The 27,299-nt window shown below is 37.3% G+C and overlaps 1 protein-coding gene across 2 annotated transcripts in view; it reads left to right on the top strand.

Moving 5' to 3' along the window:
• The window catches only part of PPME1 (protein phosphatase methylesterase 1), a 74,501-nt gene that overhangs the window by 23,718 nt on the left and 23,484 nt on the right, over positions 1 to 27,299 (top strand). For both annotated transcript variants that reach the window (XM_082626714.1, XM_082626713.1), the window contains exons 2-6: positions 8,908 to 9,002; positions 9,720 to 9,811; positions 19,890 to 19,947; positions 20,396 to 20,447; positions 26,268 to 26,422. In XM_082626714.1, the coding sequence (XP_082482840.1) occupies positions 8,908 to 9,002; positions 9,720 to 9,811; positions 19,890 to 19,947; positions 20,396 to 20,447; positions 26,268 to 26,422 (452 nt within the window). The remainder of the gene's footprint in view (positions 1 to 8,907; positions 9,003 to 9,719; positions 9,812 to 19,889; positions 19,948 to 20,395; positions 20,448 to 26,267; positions 26,423 to 27,299) is intronic.

Here is a 27,299-nt window from a genome sequence, read left to right as displayed (position 1 = left end):
GGCAGGCGGACTCTCAACCACTGCGCCACCAGGGAGGCCCTATTCTTTTCATTTTAGAAGTTGTATTTGTTTCAAGTTTCTATTATTTTTTAAAAATACGAAACAGTTATTTTATATTCTACCATATAATTTCAATATATGAAGCCTTTATACATCTGTTTCCTCGCATGTTTTATGGTTTTTGACTGTGAGATGGTCATGTGCTTTGGAACTTTATCCGTGGGAGTTCTTGGTCCTGGAGTGAAGGTTGATTCCTTCAGAGAGGATTTGCCTTTGTTTCTGTTGGTCTCCTGAGGGCACTGCTGGTCTGGGTTCACTTTAAACTAAATTCTCAACTTGAAACTTATTCGAATATTTAAGTGTATGAATTTAGCTAAAATCAGTTTAAGAGTTGTCTGTGGTTACAGTTTCATCAGAGAAGGACTTTTTTTTTTCTCTCTCTCTTCTCCCGTTCATTCAATGCCAAGTTTCAAGACATGTATTTTTCTTTTTCTTTTAGTCCTGGGATCAGAGTAGGGAGCAGAGCATTACTATTTTACCCTTTCACTGACGATATGATCCTTTGAGATCTCAGCTTTATGGGAAAAATAACTTCTACTGGCCTCTCCACCAAGGATTCCCACCTTGTGCTTTGTGTCTTGTTCTGTGTGCCCCAGGAAACCCCCAAAACCTCAGATTCAGCTGGTTGGCAAATGCCATCAAGACAAAAACCAGCTTTAATGGACTGAATGCCTCTCTGAGTTCCCATCTTCACTTAACTTTTGGCCTTAGTATTCCATATTCCTTACTTTCTTGCCAGCCTCATTTAAAAAGAAGGAATGAATATAAGACCATTTATTTATTTATTTTCTTTTGGCTGCACAGCTTGTGGGATGTTAGTTCCCTGACCAGGGATTGAACCTGGGCTACGACAGTGAAAGTGCCAAGTCCTAACCACTGGACCGCCAGGGAATTCCCTATGTATATTTTAAAAATATAATCAGTATAATTACATAAATATGATCTTATATATAATTATTTTTATATATTCATATTTTTATACACACATACATATAATTTTAGTCCACATTTCCCAAGTTGGATCTACCAAGGCGCCTAGTTATCGTTGATGGAAACAGTCCCTGACAAAATTTCTATACCAGAGAAAGCTGTCAGTCAAGTGTAAAAATGGGTAACAGCATTTCCTGACATGCAGAGTTTCAAAATTAATCCCTCTTTCTCAGAAAGCTAATGGAGGATGTGTTCCATCAAATGAGAGAGTGCATCAGGCTTCCCTCGTGGCGCAGTGGTTAAGAATCCGCCTGCCAATGCAGGGGACACGAGTTTGAGCCCTGGTCCGGGAAGATCCCACATGCCACGGAGCAACTAAGCCTGCGCGCCACAACTACTGAGCCTGCGTACCACAACTACTGAAGCTTGCACGCCTAGAGGCCGTGCTCCGCAACAAGAGAAGCCACTGCAGTGAGAAGCCCGCGCACCACAACGAAGGGTAGCCCCTGCTCGCCGCAACTAGAGAAAGCCTGCACGCAGCAATGAAGACCCAATGCAGCCAAAAATAGAATTAAAAAAAAAAAAAGTGCATCAAGAAAAATGTGGGATATGGGAATCAGGGATTCAACACAGAAGAAAGGCAAGGGGAATTCAATTCCAGGATGATGATGAAATGACAGGAATTCATTCTTTCCAGAGAGCAAGCAGTCCCATTTGGAGCAGATGAATAGAAGGTGCCAGAGAAGGGAGTTTCCAAAGAAAAAAATGAACCTGATAGATCATTTAATGTGGTTGACCATATTAAGAGAAGTTTTATAGATTTCTCAAATTATAAATTTATATAAATTTTATAGATTTATGAATTTCTCTTAAATTAAAAAATGTTTAATTATGAAATATAAAGAAAAGTTTAAAAAATATGTACAGTTTAAAGAAGAATAAATTCCCATGTATTCACCACCTAGAATATGACATAGAACCTTTTTTTTAATTAAAAAAATTTTTTTAACATCTTTATTGGAGTATAATTGCTTTACAATGTTGTGTTAGTTTCTTTGTCAGCGCTTTAGAAGCTCATTGCCTCTCCACAAGAGCATTTCCACTCTCCACAGCCTTGAATTGCATGTTTATCATTCCCTTGCTTTTCTTTATATTTTTACCACCTATTCATATATTCATAAAAACATATTATTTAGTTTTGCCTGTTTTTGAACTTTATTACTAATGGAATCATACTGCATTTATTCTTCTGTGCTTATATCTTTTTCCAAATATTATACTTTTGAGATTCATCCATGTTATTGCATGTAATTCTAGCACATCCATTTTCACATCAGTGCCATATTCAACTGTCTGAATATATCACAATTTATATATTCCACTGATGGTGAACATTTAGCTTGCTTGTTATTCTTTGCTTTTATGGAAATGCTTCTGTGAACATCCTTTTATGTGTATCTTAGTACTTAAGTACAGGCGTTTCTCTGTAAACTGAAACTGCTAGATTGAAGGACACCTGTTCAGTTTTACCAAGTGATGCCTCACTGTTTTCCAAACAGTTTTCCCCATTTACACGCCCACCAGCAGTGGATGACAGTTCCATCTGATCTGTATCCTCCACGGGATGTGGTAATGTTTGGCTTCTTATATTTTGTCAACATGCTGGATGTGAAATTATACCTTACTGTGACTTAAAATTTTATGTCTTTTAGAGTGAGTCACTTTTCCTGGTCTCTCCCCTATATACATGTTGTTAAAGTTTGATTTTCTCCAGTTTTTAAAAAAATTATGTCTCTTGACTATGAATGAAATTGGGAACCTTTTAATGTGTCTATAGGCTATTTGTGTTTCCTCTTTTGTGAAATGCCTGTTAATGTCTTTTGCCTATTAAAAGGTTTTGGGAAGCAATTAATGATAGTTTTATAGAAACCTCAGTAAACAAAATAAAAGACAGTTATTAATTCTGGACAAAAGTTTTACGAGAAAGAAAATATCAGTATACTGTGTGGCTTAGCTATGAACAGTATTTCTGTGATAACTAACATTTATGAAGTACTTATATGCCTGCTTGTAATCACATTTCAGAGCTTACAATTGAGGAAATTAAGGCAGAAATAACTTGTTAATAATGGTCACAAAGCTTATAATTATTGGAAATAAAATTTAACCTGAGGTAATCTGTACATAGCCATACTGTTATATAGTGTTTTTTAAATTAAATTTATTTATTTATTTTTGGCTGCGTTGGGTCTTTGTTGCTGCATGTGGGCTTTCTCTAGTTGTGGCGAGCGGGGGCTACTCTTCGTTGCGGTGCGCGGGCTTCTCCTTGCAGTGGCTTCTCTTGTTGCAGAGCACTGGCTCTAGGCACGCGGGCTTCAGTAGTTGTGGCATGTGGGCCTAGTAGTTGTGGCTTGTGGGCTCTGGAGCACAGGCTCAGTAGTTGTGGCACATGGGCTTAGTTGCTCTGCGGCATGTGGGATCTTCCCGGATCAGGGCTCGAACCCGTGTCCCCTGCATTGGCAGGCAGATTCTTAACCACTGCACCACCAGGGAAGTCTCTATATAGTTTGTGATGGTTTTTTTTTTTTTTGGCTGCATTGGGTCTTTGTTGCCGCGTGGGCTTTGTTTAGTTGAGGCGAGTGGGGGCTATTCTTCATTGTGGTGCGCAGGCTTCTCATTGCAGTGGCTTCTCTTGTTGCAGAGCATGGGCTCTAGGCATGTGAGCTTCAGTAGTTGTGGCACGAGGGCTCAGTAGCTGTGGTTCGCGGGCTCTAGAGTGCAGGCTCAGTAGTTGTGGCATACGGGCTTAGTTGCTCCGTGCCATGTGGGATCTTCCCAGACCGGGGCACAAACCCGTGTCCCCTGCATCGGCAGGTGGACTCTCAACCAACTGTGCCACCAGGGAAGCCCAGGCCAAGGGTTCTTAATTTGAGATTCATAGATGGGTTTCTTGAAGCCAGGGAATTGTATACAAAATATATATGTATGCATTTTTTTCTAGAGTGAGGGCTCATCGGTCATCAGATTCCAAACAGGGTCTATGAGAATAGCAAAAGGTCCATAAACGCACTTGATTCACGTGGTTTAGGTAGAAGCCATATTTCTTGTGTGTCTCTTATAGTACTACTTTGTTCCTTGGCTGCTGAACTACTTCCTCTGGTAGCAGGAGATGGGAGGAAATGATACATTTATTTTGTTAGGTTTGAAATAAACTTTTTTCTGACATCAAAAATTTTGTATACATTTACCTCCCAAAGTAGATTTTTATTATTTTTTTAATAATTTTTTTTCTTATTTATTTGGTTTTGCTGGGTCTTAGTTGCAGCCAGCAGGCTTGTTAGTTGCGGCACACGGGCTCCGTAGTTGTGGCATGTGAACTCTTAGTTGCAGCATGCATGTTGGGTCTAGTTCCCTGACCAGGGATTGAACCTGGGCCCCCTGCATTGGGAGCACTGAGTCTTAACCACTGTGTCACCAGCGAAGTCCCCCAAAGTAGATTTTTATTTATAAATTGTTGGACTTAATAATTCATCTATTAGTTCAGAACTTTAGAGTGACTTTGATTCTACTGTCAGTCATCTTCCATATCTTGAACATTCCTGAGATTTGTTGATTGCCTTTTTGAAAGTTCTTTCTGTGTTTTCCTCCTTTTAAATTCCATTGTCAGTCTATACTCCCATCTTTTCCTACCCAGGTTATTGCAACATATTGTTTTCCAGAATCAAGTCCATCTTGTACCTCTCACTACATTGATCTTTCTGAAATACTTTAATCTGTGCATTTTATTGGCTGCTCATTTTCTACAATACCATTCAAACCCTATCTGGCTTTTGGGACCCTGACACACAAATAGCAGAAAAAGATCATATATTTTGTACTTTATTATTATTCTTTCTCCACTATCTGCTTTTACTTGTATCAGCTCTTAGTTTTCAAAACTGCTGTACTTATTCCCACCTTATTGCATTTATTTTTTTACTTTGTTTTTTAATAGTATCCCCATGACAGGCATCATACCGGGTGCTTATTTGTGCCCTTCTCTCTCCCTGAAATGTCTGCCTTACCCCTCCCCGTTTCCCTGCTTCCATCATCAGTCCAAATTCTATTTGTCCTTTAATGCATAGCTTAAATATTATTTTTTCTTTGAAGTCTCTATTTCCCAAGCTGAAAGTAATCTTTATTCCCTCTGAACATTTACAGCACTTTAGCTGTACCTCTTAGGCTATTTAAAGTATTTATCTGTACATTATGTTAGATATTTAGGTGTTTGATATTAGCTTCGTGAGAGCAGAGGCATTGTCTCACTAGTTTTATGGTAATCCCAGCATCTCCTACCACCCCACCTCAGTCACAAGCCTGATATAATAGGTTCTTGGTGAATAAATCCTTATTTTTAAAGTATAACTTAACCTTGTTATGCTTTTGAAAGTTCTTTTCTTATTTCAGAATTCTTTCATTATGACTCCATGGAGAAAAAAGTCAGTAGTTAATTCATTTAAAACAATTATAAGTAGAGAATTCCCTGGAGGTCCAGTGGTTAGGACTCAGTGCTTTCACTGCCGTGGCCCAGGTTCAACCCCTTGTTGGGAACTAAGATCCTGCAAGCCACGTGGCATGGCTAAATAAATAAGTAAATAATAAAATAAAAAATTATAACTGAAAAGAGCCTACACAGGCTGTAATGACCATAAAGTAGCTAGGCATAAAAGAATAAGAAACTATTTTTTAAAAGAACCAAAACTTCATCTCTAAAATACAGAGTATTCTTTCTGACTAGAATATAAAGATTCATATTCTACTTCTTATCTAACCTTGTGCAGAATTTCCTGAAGTCATGGAGTGTATAAACAATTATGTGTTCAAATGCAGATGCTAGGAGTATGCCAGAAAAATCTCCGTGGGAGTAGGAGCAACATTTTGAGGTATAGATTATTGGCTTTTTAACTAAATGGGAATTACTCATATGTTGTATAAGTTGGGTAGTCCCTGAAAAAAAATTTTTTTAAATGAAGATTAGAAGTGGAGGCTGTTTTCCTAGGAATGATTTCTGATGGTAGGAAGTAATTTTTCTTTAACTAGTGTCTGGCCAACTTGGAAAGTTTCTGTGGCCTTGGCAAAGTCAGTCATATTTAGACTCTGAAAAGGAAACCTCTGATAATATGCCCTACATAAAGCCTTATTACTTTTCAGAAGTATAAATGAGAGTGAGAGACAAAAAAAATCTGAGAATTAATGTAGCATTGGAGTAAAGAACAGAGACTTCGAAGAGTGATGGAACTGGATTTGAGTCCTGTCACTGCTACTTAGTAGTTGTAGAACCTTTGGCAAGTTGCTTCGTTATCTCTAAATCTGTTTTTTAATCTGAGACATGGGGATAAAAACAACTCAAAGTTTTGTCAGAATTAAATAGAATCATGCCTGTAAATTGGCACAGTGACTCACTGTTGCGTACAGTAAATGTTAGGTACTATTACTACGATATCCTAGCTCTAGACATCAAAATTTCATGCATGGATTCTTAGAATCTATTATAATAGGTTTGGCAGGCTATGTTATGATTGTTATATGTACTCAAACTTTAGTATATGCATAGATGAGTTTGTGAGTGACTGATAAGTAGAATTAAGAGTTCTGCTTTTAGAATGAAATTCTGCCATTTGTAGCAATGTGGATGAACCTAGAGAATATTATGCTTAGTGAAATGTCAGACAAAGACAAATACTGTATGGTATCACTTATATATGGAATCTAAAAAATAATACAAATGAATGTATATGCAAAATAGAAACAGACTCACAGATATAGAAAACAAACTAGTGGTTACCAAAGGGGAGCAGGAAGGGGGAGGGACAAATTAGGGGTATGGGATTAACAGATACAAACTACTGTGTATAAAATAGATAAGCAACAAGGATATATTGTATAGCACAGGAAATTATGGCCATTATTTTGTAATAACTTATAATGAAGTATAATCTGCAAAAATGCTGAATCATTATGCTGTACACCTGAAACTAATATAATATTGTAAATCAACTATACTTCAATAAAAATAAATAAATAAGTGACTAAAAAAAAATAGGTCTGCTTTTAGTTTTGCAGTAGGAATTCAAGTGCAACCAGTAAACCAAAAAATAGGTCTAGGCTAAAGTTGTAGTTTACTTCCACAGAGGGACTTTTTCTATCAGAAGATAGGTTTACCCATTTACTGAGCAACTACCAAATGCCAGATGTATTAGATTATTTTAAAGGATATCTTATTTTACTTAGTGATTATAATCCAAGGCAGGAGGAATTTAGATAATTTGAATTTGCCCAAGTCCATACTGCAAGTGTTAGGAATTATAGGGAAATGGTATGAACTGTGAGGAATTTGAACTTCTCTCTCATTCCAAATCATATACTCTACCTTTGTATTTCTAGCACCTCTCTCTCAACTTGGGGAACTTTAAAAATGATCAGTACCTAGGCCACATCCCAGACCATTTAAATCAATTTCTAGAGGTGAGATCCAAACATCAGCATTTTTAAAAGCTCCCCAGGTGACTTTATTGTTACATGGATTGAGACCTACTCACCTGTTTCAATGCCTAGTAGAAGGTAGATATTCGATAAATACTTGACTGGTGAGAGAATACATTCCTTACTGCCCAGCTGCCCCACTGTAATTCTTTCCAGTATTATAGTCAACCTAGAGTGCTTTTGTATTAACTTAAGTTTTTAAAAGTAGCTTTGTATTATGCTTGTACATATTCTCAATTCGGTCCCATAGCATATACAAGAAGTTGTCAGGCAGGAGTTAATGTTTTGCTGCTGATGGAATTCTAAATTTCCTACATTACTGGAAAGAATCTGTGTGGAAATAGAGGAAGACTCAGGGTTTCTTTCTTGTGTTCCATCTAAGGTTGAAGACATAGGTTGTAAACAGATATTTATCAGTTATTTTTGTTTTGTTTCAAAATAGTTTAATATAATAATTTAAAATAACAATAAGTAATAATTTAAAATAATACATGGTTCAAAGATCAAAAGATAGAAAGGGATGTAAAATGAAAATTGTCCCTCTCACCTCCCAGTCATAGTTTCCCTCCCAGGTTACCATCAGTGTTATATCAGTATTTGTCCAGAGATATTCTAAATATATATAAACAATTACATTTATGCATGTTTCTCATTTTTACCCAAATGGTAGTATGTGCATCATGTTTGTTTCTTTGTTTACTTAACAGTGTATCTTATCCATAAATAAGGAATTTTATCAATATATAATTGCTCCCTTCTTTTTACAATGAAATATTATTTCTCTGTGTACCAAAATTTATTTTAATTAGTCACCTGTTGATATTTAGGTTATTTCCAATTTTTCTCTATTACAAGCAATGCTACATTGAATAGATAACTCATTTCACTTCTGTGTGAGCTTCTCTTCAGATAAATGCCCAGAAATTCAAGGTATTGATACGGACAGTTTGCCTTCTATGAAGCTTGTATATTGATTGGTTGGGAAATGACAAAGAAGCATGAAAAAATGTGAAGGATTAAAGGTATGAAGAAACAATAGTGACCAAAAATTATTGTAGCAGGAACAATATTAAAGTGGATTGAGAGGATAGGAATGAGCCTATAGCCAAGAACAAGGTGAGAGAACTAGCAGGTTTTGTTGTGTGTATATACACACAATATATTTATGATTAAAACATACTAATGAATTTCCTAAAATCCTTAAATTTTATACGTATTTGAGCTTTTTAAAACAGTTTAATGTAATACTTTGTGTATGAAAACTCTTCATATCTTTACGAGAAAATATCTTGCTATTTTCATTTCAGATTTACGTTTAATATTTGTTGATGAAGATTTTACCTTTTCATGCATAACTATATTTTACTTGAAATCTCTCTCTTTCTTTTCCCTTAGCCCTGGAAGAAAGCGGGACTTTTCTCCTGTTCCGTGGAGTCAGTACTTTGAATCCATGGAAGATGTAGAAGTAGAGAATGAAACTGGCAAGGATATATCCTTTGTAAAATGGCTTATTCTTTAGTAGGCTTATAACGTTGTCTAAGAAGATTTGTGTAGTTTCTAAAATGTTCTTTATTCCTGCTATTTATTTCATTTTCATTCTCTACCTGTTCCTTGTACAACATGGAATATTTCTTGTAAGACTGTGCCAATATCTTATTTGGCTATAATTGTCTCATGCATGGGGAAGGGATTAAGAATTAAATTCTTAAAACTGATATATCTTTTGAGGGCCCAGATTTTGAGGGGAAGGTTTCATGAGTCAAGTGAGTTGAACCAGTTTAGCGTCTAGAAACCAGGGACTGTGTCCCCATTAGGGCAAAGGGAATAGTTTTTTTTCCCATTGAAAAAGTGGTGATGGGCATTCCCTGGCGGTCCAGTGGTTAGGACTCAGCGTTTTGACTGTGGAGGGCCTGGGTTCAGTCCCTGGTCAGGGAACTAAGTTCCCACAAGCCATGTGGTACGGTCAAAGTAAAAAATAATAATTAAAAAAAAAAGTGGGAAAAAAAACGTGGTCATACTGGCTCCATGCCTCAAAAACAGGTTTGGTGTCTCAGAAACTTCTACTTAAGTGCCTCTTAGGTTTGGAAGTCTGTAGCTTTGCTTATAGCTTGGTCCTGACTGAGTTTTCTGATCCAGTCATTATGACTAAGTAATCAAAAACTTCAGTGAGCAAAAGCTTAGATATGTTATCTTTAACTATTCATACACTTTTCGAGTTTACAAGAGTGGCTCAGAGGGTCCAGTCCTACTTCTTCTGCATGGAGGAGGCCATTCTGCCCTTTCTTGGGCTGTGTTCACGGTAAGTAAGCAGTTGATAGTGGAAGTTAATGTTAGTTAGCACAATCATTATTTACTTGGGGATGAATTTGACTAGCCTAACTTTCTTCTGTGCTCACTCACTTAGCTTCATATAAGATGGTTAGGAATGTAAGTCGATTTCAAACATTTATCATCGTAGTCCAAAATCATGTGTTCTTTAAACTAGAGAATTTTAACTGGAGTGAGCTTTAGCACATGAATTCTTCAGTTTATAAAATGTTCTATATATATTGCACTGGGATGAAGGGGATGGAATTCTCCAAAGTGGGGGACTGTGTCTCAGTGATTTAAGTAATGGATAAGCAGGCAGTCTTTTTGGGTGCTTTCGATAGAGATAATGTCTGTCCTTTGTCTCCCTAATAGAGCCTGCTATAGTACTTAACACATCAAAATGTCCCGTATATATTTGGAAAGTGTTCCTTCTTTTTTAAATAATGTTTATATTTTAATGGTACTAGTGAGCTACTAGGAAGTAATATTTGGTTGATGATACCTTGGTCTAGAGTACAGAATATGTGTCTATGTGAATACTGCCAGTTGTAGATCTTCCCAATATTCTTGACTCTGGGGTAGGGTAGCCCATATATAAGGGGAGATACTGTTGAGGAAGATACTGGCAACATTCCTATCTAAAATGAAATTGTCATCTCTTCTTGTGTGTATCAAGCAGATATACATATGTCTTCTACTTACCACTAGTGAGTCTGAAGGACAGAAAGTGGGAGCAAGTGGGAATGCAGCACTATATACCTGGAGCCAGATAGCTGTGGAGTTGAGGAGGGCCCTGAATATACCATTTTGTTCCTGGCAGCAGGATTATTGGAATTAAGTATAAAGGTGCCTTCTCGTGTCTTCTATTAGACCATGAATTCCTTGAGAACAGGGATAATGTCTTACTTCTTTGTTTCCCAAATTCCTGAAACAGTTCTTGACACATAGGCACTTACTTAACCATTATTAAATTATTGAATGATTTGGCCCTTGTCTTGTTTGCAACTTCCTTTCTCTTACTGTGGAATGTAGCTGTATGATTTGCCCGTAAGTGCTAGACTCTTTCATGTCTCTAGACCTGTGTTATCCGGTAGAAATATAATGTGAGCCACACATGTAATTTTAAATTTCCTAGTAGGGACATTAAATAGGTAAAAAGAAACATGTGAAATAATTTTTAATATATATTTTATTTTATCCATTGTACCCCAAATATTATAATTTCAACAGATAATCAATATAAAAATTACTGTTGAGATATTTCACATTATTTTTTATACTGTCTTTGAAATCCAGTGTGTATTTTATACTTATAACACATCTCAGTTTGGACTAGCCACATTTCAAGTCCTTAGTAGCATGGCTTTAGTCATTTACATCCCTCAACTAGATTGTGAGTTTTTTTGGAGGCAATGGCCAGGGTTTATTTATTCTGGGAACATACTGTATACTCAAGGGATATTTTTTTTTGCGGTACACGGGCCTCTCACCGTTGTGGCCTCTCCCGTTGCGGAGCACAGGCTCCGGACGCGCAGGCTCAGCGGCCATGGCTCACGGGCCCAGCCGCTCCGCAGCACGTGGGATCCTCCCGGACTGGGGCACGAACCCGCGTCCCCTGCATCGGCAGGCGGACTCTCAACCACTGCGCCACCAGGGAAGCCAAGGAATGTTTTTTGAGTGAACAAGTAACAGCAACATGTGGCTGTTCCTAATGTAGCAACTATAGTATCAATAGTAAACTTTGAAAAGTAGTGAAAATCAGCCTTCAGTCCTTTTCAATTTTGGTACCTCTGAAGGACCTGGGACCAACCAAGTATGAACTGATTGAAGCCAAGAATTGAATCTGTAGTATCTGCTGATGCCTGTTTCTTCTCCCAGTTAATTCAGTTCATGTTAGCAAATATTTATGAATGTATTCTGTATTTCAGGTTTTGTGCTGGGTTACTAAGGACAGAGAAATGAGAGTTCACTCTTTAATAAGATCAGCCAATCAGCAAATACTTAAACCGCTACTTTGTGCCAGGCATTATGCTAGGTGCTATAGATACATTGGAGAATTAGATGTATCCTCTTGTTTTTATATGATGTTTTAAGTCTAATGGGGAAAATAGGAAAAATGGAGATAACACATATATATAGATAATACAGCAAAAATTTTAAGAAGCTTTTATCTCAGACAGACTGGGATTTGAATCTCAACACAACTTAATCTATCATGCTTTAGTTTCTTAATTTGTAAAATGGATATAATACTACCTAGTTAATAGAGTGGTTATGAGAATGAACAAAAGATATGAGGTTCTTGATAAAGTGCTTGACTCAAGCACTCAGTTGTCAGGACTGCCCTGGTGGTCCAGTGGTTAAAAATCCGCCTTCCAATGCAGGGGATGCAGGTTAGATCCCTGGTCAGGGAACTAAGATCCTACATGCCACAGGGCAATGAAGCCCACGCACTCTGGAGCCAGTGCACCACAAATAAGACCCGATGCAGCCAAATAAATAAATAAATATTTTTTTTAAAAAGCACTCAGTTGTTAGATGAGTTTATAGCATCTATGTACAAGATACAAAAGTAACAGAGGAGGGAATTATTAACTCTGATGATGGTTGAGGGGGGAGATTAAAGAAAGTTTCATAAGAGAAGGGACATCTGGGCTTTAAAGACTGAATAGAAGTTAGATTAGTAGAGAGGCATTTCAAGGAGAGATGAGTACAAAGGCAGTGAAGAGTGTAACAGTGAAGTATGTTTTGGAAGTTATAAGTAGCTCGAGTATAAAGTATAAGGGTAGGGAGCAGGGGAAGAGGTGACTAGAGAGATCACAGGAACAAAATTATGGGAGGGCCTTGTATGCCTGGCTAGGGAATTGCACCCCTATCCTTTAGTTCAGGGTAATAGAGGGAGCTATTTTTAAACACAAAGCTTCTCCTGTCCATAAACGTATTTTAGGCATGTCAAAATTAGAGAAGGGGTATCGAAAGTCTGATTTGCTTGAAACAATTGCAAACACACCGAGATTGTAAAGTTCTGGGAAACTGAGCATTATGGTACGCATCTACCTACTTGTGTAATTGAGTATTGCTGTTTTAGGCAATGGGAAGTCATTGAAGAGCTTTAGAATAATCAGGATGCTAGTATAGATGATGGGTTGGGCAGGAGACACAAATGGAGACAGCGAGACTAGTTAAAGGGTTGTCTCTTTCATTACTTAATTCTAAATATTTGATATTTTATGGAATGTTAGTTTCTTCTCCAAAGGAGAAAGTTTAATTAAAATTTTTCACCATGTAAAAATACTACTTAGAGTAGTACTGTTTTAAGTTACCCAATTCATTTGTGAAGGTAACATCAGTCTAATACCAAAACCAGGCAAAGACTGCAAGAAAACTGTGAGCCAATTTCGGTTATAAAATAGATGCAAAGTCCTAAATAAAATAACAGCAGGTCGACTCCAGTAGTGTACTAAAATAGTAATACATTGACCAACTAGGTTTTATCCCAGGAATGTGAGAATGGTCCAGCATTAGAAAATCTATCAGTGTAATTAATCTCTCGCCTCATTTGATATGAAAAAAGGACTTGATGAAGTACAACACCCAGTATGTTGAAAACTCTTGGCAATTAGGAATAGATGAAAAACTTTCTTAACTTTATTAAGTTTATATACCAGAAAATTACATAAATATACCTAGTGGTAAAACAGACACTTTTAAAGTCAGAGACAAGATAGGGCTGCTATTTTCAACAGTATACTGGAGCTTCTAGCCAAACAATAAAACAAGAAGGAAAAATGAGTTTTAAAGTTTTGAAAAGAGTGAGAACTGTCATTACTTGTAAATACTGTCTCTCTAGAAAACCAAAGAAAATCAACTGGCAAACTACTAGTGAAGCCATAGTTTACAAAGTAAATATAAAAAAATCTACTTTTCCTAAATATTAGCAGTTACTAGATTTGGAAATATAAGAGGAAAAATTATTCTATCCATAAAAGTGACAAAACTATAAAATAACTGGGAATAAGTCTTATTTGTTTTAACTTATAAGACATTTATGGAGGAAACAATACAGAAGAGTGTAAAGGAAAGCCTGAATAGAGAAATAAATCATGTTCCTGTATGAATCTAACTCCCCTAAATCTCAATGGGATTTTTCATGAGACTCTAAAATTCACACAGAATAAATGCCCAGTGATTGCTGAGATAATTTTGAAAAAGAGCAAGAGGGAAGGGACTTGCCCTCTCATATATCAGAACATATTCTAAAACTCTATCAATAGTATGGTTATTGGCAGAAAGAATCAAGAAATAGGCCCATGTTTAAAAATAAGTTAATATAAAAAAAACCCAAATGGATTAAACTACTGAATTTAAAAAACAAACTGTAAGAACATTCATATATGACCTTGGAGCAGCCAGAAGAAGAAAAAGCCATAAAAGAAAGGTTGATAAATTCAACTTTACCAAAATGAAAAACTCCTACTAGACAAGATATCTTAAAATTAAAGCACAAGCTATGTGCTAGGTAAAAAGTATTTGAAATACGTGCAATAAGAATAACAGACAAAGAGTTAACAGTTTCATTATATTAAAAAAAACTACCGGAACTTCCCTGGTGGTCCAGTGGTTAAGAATCCGCCTTCCAATGCAGGGGACACAGGTTTGATCCCTGGCCGGGGAACTAAGATCCCACACACTGTGGGGCAACTAAGCCTGTGTGCTCTAGAGCTCGTGTGCCACAACTAGAGAGCCCGCGAGCCCACGTGCTCTGGAGCCCACACGCTGCAACTACCGTGCCTGCGCGCTCTGGAGCCCATGTGCCACAACTAGAGAGCCCGCACGCTGCAACTCCTGAGCCTGCGCTCTCTAGAGCCTGCGCGCCACAACTAGAGAGAAGCCTGTGCGTCGCGATGAAGAGCCTGCGCGCTGCAACGAAAACCCCACACAGCCAAATAAATAAACATTAAAAAAAAAAAAACTCCCAAAAAGCAGTAAGAAAAAGATAATCCGGTAGAAAAATGAGCAAGAGATATGATGTGGTAGTTCACAGAAGAGGAAATATAAATAACTGATAAACTTATAAAAAATAGGTCTACCTTACTATTTTTCTAACGTTTTTATTGGAGTATAATTGCTTTACTATGGTGTGTTAGTTTCTGCTTTATGACAAAGTGAATCAGTTATACATATACATATATCCCCATATCTCTACCTTACTATTAATGAGTAAAATATAAACTAAAATAAAAGAATACCACTTTTGGGCTTCCCTGGTGGCGCAGTGGTTGAGAGTCCGCCTGCCGATGCAGGGGACGCGGGTTCGTGCCCCGATCCCGGAAGATCCCACATGCCGCGGAGCAGCTGGGCCCGCGAGCCATGGCCGCGGAGCCTGTGTGTCCGGAGCCTGTGCTCCGCAACGGGAGAGGCCACAGCAGTGAGAAGGCCCGCGTACAGCAAAAAAAAAAAAAAAAAGAATACCACTTTTCACTTATCAGATTAGCCAGCATTATAAAGTTTGAGGATTTTATGTGTCTGTGAGGATACCTATTTCTCCACACCTTCACCAATACCTCTTAGAACCTGTTTTGTCAGCAACAAAATTTGGGCTAATATTTTCCCAGCCTACTTCTCAGGGAGATAATTTAGTGAGATAATAAAGTGGTACAGAATACCCAGATCTAACTTCCAGTCTTGACTCTTATTCTCTACTCTAGAGCTAGGCTAAACTTTGTACGTTAGAATCACTTGGGGAATGCTAAAATGCGTTGATATCCTGGACCCCTACCCAGATCACTTAAATCAGAATTTCTGGTGGATTAGTACCTGGGTAGCAGTATTTCCTGAAGCTCCTTATGTGATTCTGTTATGCAGCCAGGGTTGTGAACCACCTGGAATCAGGCTGTTTGGATTTTAATTTTGGCCTCACCACTTATTAGCTGTTTGACTCTGGGCAAGTTACCAAACCTCTCTGTAAAATGTTCTCACTTGTAACATGGTGAAAATTGTATCTAAATAAAAGAGTTGTGAGGAGAAAGTTAGATAATTCATTTGAAGCAATTAGATTGGTGCCTGATACATAGTAAGATTTAATAAAAATTACATTCTACTGTTGTTGCTGTTGTTACTAACACCACAACTTCTATCGAGAAAATGGTTGGATAAGTCTAGCTCTTAAATAGCTGCTTTTTACTCAACCATTCCAGAAGTGGCAAAGTTGTACTATTTGAAGCAAGATCTAGAGTGGCTACCCTCCATAAACATGCTCTCACAATTTTTCATTATCTATAAAATGTATTACTTTCTGAATTTACTTTGCTCATTTATTGATTACTAGTCTTCCTCCACCAAACTAGAATGTAAACATCATGGGAGCAGGAACATTGACTGTCTTTTTCATACTGTAACCCCATTACTCAATTGGTGTCAGACTTTTAGCAGATGTACTTTAGATTTGTTAAGTAAGTGAGTGAAAAATCTGTTTTTAGTATTATTGTCAGTGTTTTCTGACAGGCACATAAGATTTTGAATTCTTGCTTTCAATTTAAAATTGGAATTGACATTTACTGCCTTCAAATGAATATTTTGTTGCTGTTCTGTGGACCTAGTTTTACCTTTTTTTTTTTTTTTAAAGTAGAGCAATCAGGCAAATTTGACAATATCTTTGCCACTTAATTTTATTTCCAAAATACAGATTTGTTTTTGGCATTGAAAGCTTTAGTACCACCGTAATACATTAAATAACTCCTGTAAATCAGCTTTCAGGAGCAAATAGCAAAGTATATTAGAATTTTAGTCCTTTGTTCTCTTTAAAGATATTCATTAGTTATAATGGAAGTAGAAACAGACTTGATTTTCTAGGTGATTTTAAAAATATGATTAAATACACTAACAATGAATTATCTGGAAAAGAAAGAAAACAATCCCATTTACAATAGCATCAAAAAATAAAATGCTGGGCTTCCCTGGTGGCGCAGTGGTTGGGAGTCCGCCTGCCGATGCAGGGGACGCGGGTTCGTGCCCCGGTCCAGGAGGATCCCACATGCCGCGGAGCGGCTGGGCCCGTGAGCCATGGCCGCTGAGTCTGCGCGTCTGGAGCCTGTGCTCTGCAGCGGGAGGGGCCACAACAGTGAGAGGCCCACGTACGGCAAATAAATAAATAAATAAATAAATAAAATGCTTAGGAATAAATTTAACCAAGGAGGTGAAAGATCTGTACATTGAAAATTATAAGACATTGATGAAAGAAATTGAAGAAGACACAAACAAATAGATAGCCCATGTTCATGGATCATGAGAATTAATATTCTGTACTACACAAAGCCATCTACAGATTCAATGCAATCCCTTTCAAAATTCCAATGACATTTTTCACAGAAATAGAAAAAACAATCCTAAAATTTCTGTGGAACAACAAAAGACCCCAGGTAGCCAAAGCAATCCTGAGAAAGAACAAAGCTAGAGACACAATTCCTGATTTCAAACTTTATTACAAAGTTATAGTAGTCAAAATAATACTGTACTGGCATGAAAATAGAAACATAGGCCAATGGAACAGAATTGAAACCTCAGGAATAAACCCACACATATACAATCAACTAATAATTGACAAGGGATCCAAGAAGACTCAATGAGGAAAAGATAATCTCTAAAATAAATGGTGTTGGGAAAACTGAATAACTCCATCTAGAAGAATGAAATTAGACCCCTATCTTACATCACTCACAAAAATTACCTTGAAATGGATTAAAGACTTAAATGTAAGACCAGAACCTATAAAACTACTGAAAGAAAACAAGGCAGTGATTTTTGGATATGGCACCAAAAGTGCAAGCAACAAAAGCAATAATAAGTTGGGACTACATCAAACTAAAAAGCTTCTGCACAGAAAAAAAAAGAAAAAGTCAGCAAAATAGAAATGCAGCTTACAGAATGGGAGAAAATATTTGCAGACCATTTATCTGATAAGGGATTAATATCCAAAATATATAAGGGACTCATACAATTCAATAGCAAAAAAAAAAACAATTTAAAAGTGGACAAAAGACTTGAATAGACATTTTTCCAAAGAAGACATACAAATGGCCACCAGGTGCATGAAAAGATGGTCACTATCACTAATCATCAGGAAAATGCAAATCAAAGCCACAATGAGATATCACCTCACACCTATTAAAATGGCTATTAAAAAGGCAAGAAACAAGTGTTGATGAGCATGTAGAGAAAAAGGAACCCTTCTGCACTGTTGATGGGAATGTAAATTGGTGTAGCCAAACTATGGAAAACAGTATGGAGTTTCTTCAAAAAATTAAAAATAGAACTCCCATAAGATCCAGCAATTCCACTTCTGTATATCATCAGGAAATGAAAAAATGATCTTGAAGAGATACCTGCACCTCCATGTTCACAGCAATGTCATTTGCAATAACCACAACATGGAAACAACCTAAGCATCAATCAGTGGATGAATGGATAAAGATAATGTCACACACACACACACACACACACACTCTCTCTCTCTCTCTCTCTCTCTCTCTCTCTCTCACTAGAATATTCAGCCATGAAAAAGGGAATCTGCCTTTTGCAATAACATGGAGGACCTTGAGGGCATTATGCTAGGTGAAATAAGAGAAAGACAAATAATGTTATTGTGGAATCTAAAATGTATATGTGGAATCTAAAAATGCTGAATTCATGAAATAGAGATTAGAATGGTGGTTGTCAAGGGATGGGAGGTGGGGGAAATGGGGAGATGCCGGGGAAAGGATACAAACTCCCAGCTATAAGATGAATTAGTTCTGGGGATCTAATGTATAGGATGGTGACTGTAATTAATTATACAGTATTAATACTTGAAAATTGTTAAGAGAGTAGATCTTAAATGTTGTGTCCCCCCCCACACACACAAATGGTAATTATGTGAGGGGATGGAGATTATTGCGGTAACCATTTTGCATATACACATATATCAAATTATCCCACTGAACACCTTAAACTTACATGTTATAAATCAATAATATTTTGACAGAGCTGGGGAAAATGATCATAGGAAATATCCAAAGAGATGACATATGGATGGCAAATCAGAGGAGTTTTTTCTCCTCTCTTATTTTCTAAATTTTCAACATTTTTATAATGTGAATATATTCAAAATGTTTTAATCAGTTAAAAATAAAATGAGGGGAAAATGTGGTTTAAGAGCTCTGATTTGTTTTATGGTATACATTGACTGTTATGTTAGTAACTTACCTTGATTCTGGTCTTATTTTTGCTACTAGTTGCATGACCCTGAGCAAATAATTTCCTTTCTCTTGACTTCAGTTTCCTCATTCATAAAATGTAAGAGTTAGCCTAGATAGTTTTCCTATCTTATTCTTAAAAGTTAAAAAACTGTTGATGACATTTACTAACACTAATTGTGATATATTATTGTCAAAGAAAATAGTTCATTTGAGGAAGAAGATCCTCAATTATTTCAGGTTTGTTTAAACCTCTGAAATTATACTTCCTCATGATATTATTTCTTTTTCAATATATTTTTGTTTAACTGGTACAAACTTATGTGTACTCCTGCTCTGTCTTAAGTGAATCTTTGGTAGATTTCATGACTTGTGCTGCTTTCAAGGTTATTTCATGATCTGAGTGTCACATTTGTGTGATATCCTGAGCCTAGATATAAACCTGACTCATGGTCCTTATCTAGAGAATTTCCCTTCCAGATTAGGGAAAAGATAACCAGTGAGTATGGATGAAAATCATAAGTAATAGCAGAGCTCAGAGGGTCATTGTATAAAGGTGCATATTCTGTTTTATGAAAAGCTAGGAAGAGTTAAGTTTTAAAGAGGGATTTAGGTGGAGAAAGCCATATTTTGAAGTTGGGATATAACCAGAATGTGCACACAAAAAGCAGAGAATCATTATTTTTAAAATTTTGCTTTAAAGTGGAAAGTCTCTTGATTCTCTTGAGATCCTTGAATTCTGATGGCAGTTCATCTGACAAAGTTATCATTGGTAATGGGGAAAGATTTGCTAACCCAGATGTATCTGAATACTTTTCCTTTTCCTCTTCCTCCTAGGCAGCAATCATTAGTAGGGTTCAATGTAGGATTGTGGCTTTGGATCTTCGAGGTCATGGTGAGTGAAGTTCTTAATTAGTCACTGACTCAATGATATATTTGCCAAGCCCTTTGAATAGTGTTAAATATTACAGATTTCATTGTGGCCTGGGCTGTTCCATTTGTGCATTTGGAGGGAAGTCCTAGCTTTCAGTTTTTATAAATATTTTTATACACACATATACATATATATTGTTGTTAAGCTAAGAAAATGTCCACTAACGTAACCAAATTCTGATGCTGGTGATGTATGAGGAATGTGGAAAAATCTTTGCTACTGTAATTATCCTTCTTCAGATGGCCAACTATAAAGATACGTCTGTAACAGAAAATCCTTGCTATGCCCATCATATACCATTATAAAATTCCCATTTCATTATCCCAAGGTGTGATTTTTGAAAGCAAATACTCTTGCTTTTATGATTTATCTTCATGGGAATTTTATTTTTTAAATATTTTCTTTTTAGGTGAAACAAAAGTCAAGAATTCTGAAGACCTGTCTGCAGAAACCATGGCAAAGTAAGTAATCTAATACTGTTTATACAATCACCTGGCTTCCATTACTATTATAAATAATAGTATATCTTTATCGCTCTCCTGGTGAGATTGTGGAACAACAAATAACACAGAGAAAATTTTACTTCTTTTCTCTTTCCTCTGTATCTGGTGTTTCTTTACTATTTAATCTTGAAAGAAACCTCCATCTTCCTTGGTATATTCAGTGTGATGGTCATCACTTAAAGCACTTGAAAATTCTTCAAGGCACAGTTTAGTTTATGTTGGCTTTTGAAAAGTTTTCTTCTGTTGACAGAGTTGAATAGAATCTGATTATCTACTGGGGACCCATGCTTGAAAAGTAGTTGTATACAGAAGGCTCTGTAAGACGTTCTTAAGATATCCTGCCCACATTCTTTGTCAAGCGTTATAGTGAGACAAAAACAGGGTATTAAAGAATAACTGATTATACCCTGGGCCTCAAAGTAAAAGATGAGTATAGCACATGCAGTGGCTCTCAAACCTGGCCACTCATCAGAATCATCTGAGAAGTGATTAAAGTACAGATGATTTGGCCCTACCCCAGACCTATTGAATTAGTGCTTCTACCAGTGGGTCTGGGCATTTAGATTCTGATAAATTTCTATAAAGGAATCTGATGCAGCCAGTCCCATGACTGGTGTTTGGAGACCACTATTCTATATTGTAAACAGGATTTTTCCAACCACCCTGCTTTTAGTACGTACTCTCTCATGTGCTTAATGCATGTTCTCTCAAGTGTATTTTTGGCACCAAAAATAGCTTGTCCCTTTTTACTTTAGTAGCTTTAATCCATGAGTAAACTATTTTTCCTTCAGAACCCAAAGTCATGTGACCATAATTGTATTGTTATAGTAGGTGCTATTTATGTGCTTCATTAAGTGTAAATTAAACATTCGTTAAGAATAAATTAATTATTTTAATTAGTCTGTAGTGTAAATATTATCGCTTTTTTACCAATGAGAAAACTGGCTCAGATGGGTTGAATAATTGCCTGAGGTCACACAGTTAATAGACCAGAATTGTGATCATTCAACCATAGTGCTTGGCAGAGAGAGAGAAACAACACTGTGGGAGGACCATTCCACTCAATAAACATGTGCCTGAGAAACCATGAAAAGAGAGCCAAGAATCTGCTCCCTCAGTTGTTCCTTTGTAATGTGAGAACAATAAAGCCCAAAATAATCAAGCTTGTTAAGTGATACCTATAGAAAGATTTGTGAATAATTTTTAAAGCGTTTCTTGACTGTTGACAAAAAAGTGAAATACATCATCTAAGTGGCCAGGCAGCCAGACAAGGGTGATGATGGCTTGACTGACATTCAAGAAGAAATTAAAGAATTAATTGATGACCTTAAGGAAACATTGCATAATAATGTATCAGTCTGGGACAATCAGGAGAGAGAAACCACACAGTAATTTAAACAAGGAAAGTTTAATATAAAGATTTGTTAACTGTAACGGGATTGGACTAATGAGGAATTGGCTAGTAAGAAGTAAAGAATAGAGGGTTAATTAACTTGATTGTGGGAATCATGTCACAGTGTATACATATGTCAAATCATCACATCGTATACTTTAAATATATTACAATTTTACTTATCAGTTATATCTGAGAAAGCTGGAAAAAAACTTGAAAAACAGAGAGAAGTATAGACTAGGAATAGCAGATGTAAGAAGCAGCCACTTCATATTTCCCCTCAGACTGAGATGGAACCTGAGTGGAAGAGGTTGAGATCTAGACCTTGTTGGAGAAGGCACAGTGGTGGCTTACTGAAGGCAGAGAAGTCACTTGGATACTATGTTACATGGCAGAACTTGTCAGAAATCTGCCCTTTAGGGTGCAGGAGAAGCTGTTCACAGGAGGTATCTCACCAGTGGCACTTTGCAACAAAAATATTGGGGGTGGTTCCAGAGATCTGCTGTACAACATAATGCCTACAGTTGTTGTTGTTTTGTATTTATTTATTTTTGGCTGCTTTGGGTCTTCGTTGCTGCTTTCTCTAGTTGCAGTGAACGGGGGCTACTCTTCATTGTGGTGCGAGTGCTTCGCATTGCGGTGGCTTCTCGTTACAGAGCCGGCTCTAGTGCGTGGGCTTCAGTAGTTGTGCACACGGGCACAGTAGTTGTGGCTTGCAGGCTCTAGAGCGCAAGCTCAGTAGTTGTGGCACACGGGCTTAGCTGCTCCGCAGCATGTGGGATCTTCCCGGATCAGGGCTCAAACCTGTGTCCGCTGCATTGGCAGGCAGATTCTTAACCACTGCACTACCAGGGAAGTCCCAATTATGCACCATTTTTAATATACCAATTATACTTCAATAAATCTAGAAGGGACCAACAAACACATGAAAGGATGCTTAAATATCACTAATCATTAGAGAAATGCAAATCAAAACTAAAATGAGGTAACACCTCACACCAGTCAGAATGGCCATCACCAAAAAATCTACAAACAGTAAATGCTGGAGAGGGTGTGGAAAAAAGGGAACCCTCTTACATAGTTGGTGGGAATGTAAATTGATACAGCCACGATGGAGAACAGCATGGAGGTTCCTTAAAAAAAAACTAAAAATAGAACTACCATATGACCCAGCAATCCCACTACTGGGCATATATCCTGAGAAAACCATAATTCAAAAAGAGACATGTACCACAGTGTTCACTGCAGCACTATTTACAACAGCCAGGACATGGAAGCAACCTAAGTGTCCATTGACAGATGAATGGATAAAGAAGATGTGGCACATACATACAATGGAATATTACTCAGCCATAAAAAAAAACCAAAATGGAGTTATTGGTAGTGAGGTGGATGGACCTAGAGTCTGTCATACTGAGTGAAGTAAGTCAGAAAGAGAAAAATAAATACCATATGCTAACACATATATATGGAATCTCAAAAAAAAAATGGTTCTGAAGAACCTAGGGGCAGGACAGGAATAAAGACGCAGACGTAGAGAATGGACTTGAGGCCAGTGGCAGTGGGAAGGGTAAGCTGGGACAAAGTGAGAGAGTGGCATGGACTTATATATACTACCAAATGTAAAACAGATAGCTAGTGGGAAGCAGCCACATAGCACAGGGAGATCAGCTCTGTGCTTTGTGACCACCTAGATGGGTGGGATAGGGAGGGTGGGAGGGAGACGCAAGAGGGAAGAGGTATGGGGATATATGTATACGTATAGCTGATTCACTTTGTTATACAGCAGAAACTAACAACATTGTAAAGCAATTATACTCCAAGAAAGATGTTAAGAAAAAAAGAAAGAGGGGCTTCCCTGGTGGTGCAGTGGTTGAGAGTCCACCTGCCGATGCAGGAGACACGGGTTCGTGCCCCGGTCCGGGAGGATCCTACATGCCACGGAGTGGCTGGGCCCGTGAGCCTATGGCTGCTGAGCCTGTGCATCCGGAGCCTGTGCTCCACGACGGGAGAGGCCACAATGGTGAGAGGCCTGCGTACCACAAAAAAAAAAAAAAAAACCCTTATTCTAAACGTTAAAAAAAACAAAAACAAAGATGAACCTCCCATTAGGTTCGAACAGCTCCCTATACCCCTCCTTCATAGTTTTATCCCAGTTTATACTTGGATTTTCAGTACCGCTTTGCTCACTTCCCCTTCCTGCAAATGTAAGTTCCACGAAGAAGGGGACTTGTCGGCCCTTTTTACCACTGTACCCCCAGACCTGCCACAGTACCTGGCCTGTGTAGAAACTCAACAGACAATGACTTAATAAATGGATAAGTGAGTCCTACTACAAAAAAAAAAAAGCTAGAGGGGATAAAGGAACATTGGGGATGGAGGGATGGAGTGCTTGGAGACACCTGCTGTGTTGCAGGAGCTGGGCCCTGGGGAAGCTGTGTGTGCTTCAGGTCTTGGGTGCTAGACAAACTACAGGAGCTTGTGGAGTCAGTGCAAACCAGGAACAAAACCCTCTTTTTCTGCAGTATCTCTCCTTTGCCCTCTATTGGCATCGCTTAACATCTTGCTGGCTGGCAAAGGAAAAATATCTAAAGGCCTCATCCAATTTTGCAGAACATGAAATAAAGGGTGCATGAGAGCTAAGAGACAATAAGTTGATAACTCACACAAAAAGTTAAAAAGAAAATAAATGATTAAAACTTCTATAATAGATGAAGATAATTACTAAGAATCAGAAGAGCCAACAAGTTGGTTTCTTGCTGAAATAGCTGAAGCAATAAAACATTTACATTGTTTCTGAGTTCAGTCATTCTGTGAAACAAAAATCTCAAAATGGGCATCTTAATGGGCAATTAGAGGGGTTTTCAAGTAGCACTGACAGCATGATTTTTGCCTTTGACATCAACTTCAGAACCTAAACTTACATAAAATGCAACTCCACTGAAAGTAGAAGAGCCAAGATTTGAGTTACTCTGATACTCCTTTTTCTGTTATGTCTGTGATATGCTATACTGCTTCTCAGGAAATGAGCTAGTATTAATAAATATGATAGAATCCCCCTAGAAGTCATCTACCAAAATTGTGGTACATCCAGTTACTGACTAGATAATCTTTCATAGCATCCTTTTATTTTACTCATTTCTGTTATGAACCAAAAATTTTAGCCTTAAATTTAACTCCAAAGGAATATTAAACTATTATTTGTTTTCGCTTATAAAATTGCGTGGCTTTATCTCCCATTTAGATTGTCTGCAGATGCTACCACTACCCTATTCACATCTGTAATTGTTGTATGAGATTTTTAAGATTAATTCCTTCATAAATAATTAATAACATTTATCTTTGCCATTCTGAATACTGTGGAGACCGTATCTGAATGGCTGTGTCCCTACATTCACAACTGCTGTATTTGGCTAACATTGTGTGAGTGCCTGAGATATGTAGTGACACTCAACAAGACAAAACTGTCTTTTGAAGTTGACTGACTCACCCACTCACAAAAGAAGACAGTAGAGACAGTGGTCTCTAGAAACACACCTTACTTACCTATTGCTATAGCATGGAAGGCCCATATGGAAATAAAAACCAAAGTTCCTGCTTTACTTCTCATTTTCTAAGCTTTGAGGTTTGACTTTGTTAAATAGATGCACTCATAAAGACTGGAACAGAAGCCAATAAAAATTAGCTCTGAACATCTTTCTAGTTTCTCAGAACACTAAATTTGTGTTCATACTTCAAACAACTTTACATAACAAATTGTAAATAATAGTTAACGCTTGAATAGCACTTTACTCTTTTCAAAGTAGTTTTACATTCAGTGTCTCAGTTAATCCTCAAAGCAATCCAGAATAGTAACTGATATTCTTATCTTCATTTTATAGATGTTGAAACTTTATCTGAGAGATTAAGTAGCTAATCCAAGTCCACATAGTAAAATATAAACTGGGGCTGCAATTCATCTTGTGACGTCAAACTTCACTACATTACAGTGCTTAAAATTGTCTTCCTGTTTTATGGATGGGGAAACTGAGGCATAGAGCAGTTAAATGATTTGTCCAGAATTTCAAGCTTAGGTTTAAAATAAAGGTATATGTTTATGTAATTGTACTAAATGTGTGGAATAGTGAAGGTGTGATGTAAAGGAAAATTAGAAAATTTTGGTTCTTAGTCCTTAAACTTCCATTTATCGGAAGAGCTATAGCTGTGTGGCTACCCTGGGGGGGGGGGTGTTAGGAGGTTTACATAGGTACATTTGCAAGATGCTCCAGTAGACCTTTACAGTCCTAGGACTGTTAGTTACAGATCAAAGGAGAGAGTTAGGAAAGAAAACTGTCTTTACAGTGTTGTCAGAGTACATTCCATGCTTTTTTTCCTTCTCTTTGCAGAGATGTTGGCAATGTGGTTGAAGCCATGTACGGGGACCTTCCTCCTCCAATTATGCTCATTGGACATAGCATGGGTGGTGCTATTGCAGTCCACACAGCATCATCCAACCTGGTGCCAAGCCTCTTGGGTCTGTGCATGATCGATGTTGTGGAAGGTAAGTTTTTTTAGTGCTGAGCAAATCAAAATCTTTGACTTACAGAGACATCCATGGTAGATTATTGTTATCTTGTTTTTATTTATTATTGACTTCTCTCATCTCGAAGTATGTTCCTCTGTCTTTTATATCTTTTTTTTAATGTTATTTTGTGGCAGAGGCATTCCCAGTCTTTTTTTATTGGGATACAATTGACATATAACTTTGCATTAGTTTCAGATGTACAAAATAATGATTTGATATATGTATATATTGTGAAATGATCACCACAATATGTCTAGTTAACATCTATCACCACACATAGTTACATATTTTTTTTCTTGTGATGAGAACTTTTGAGATCTATTCTCTTAGCAACTTTCACAGTATTAACTATAGTCACCATGCTGTATGTTACATCCCTAGGACTTATTTATTTTATAACTGGAAGTTCGTACTTTTCACACCTTCACGCATTTTGCCCACACCCCACATTATGTAATAATGTTACATGTCATCAAAAACTCTTCATAAACATCTTTCATGGCTGCATAATATTTCAGTAGTATGTATGTCCCATAATTTTATTTAACATCTAAAAAGAAACTGCCATGTCTTTTATGATCCAGCATCAGAAGTCACACTATTGCTCATATAAGTCAGCCAGCCCTATTCAGTGTGGAGGGACTGTTGAATACCAGGAGGCAAAAACCATTGGAGGTCGTCTTGGAAGCTGGCTATCACATCAGTCTTCTGAATTTTCTTAAACTGCTTCTTTTCTTCCCCCCAAGTGCCACTTAATTCTGCTGTCATTGAGGGGAGATGTATACAGTTGACACATTAAGTATAAATGCTCAGAATATCTTAAGTGCTGTGGTTAAAATTTTTTGTTTAACAT

The sequence above is a fragment of the Mesoplodon mirus genome, assembly GCF_964341445.2.
Source record: "Mesoplodon mirus genome assembly, chromosome: 7".
Classification (NCBI taxonomy): domain Eukaryota; kingdom Metazoa; phylum Chordata; class Mammalia; order Artiodactyla; family Ziphiidae; genus Mesoplodon; species Mesoplodon mirus.
Note: the sequence above shows the minus strand (reverse complement) of the source record. Positions and strands in the feature narration are given on the sequence as shown.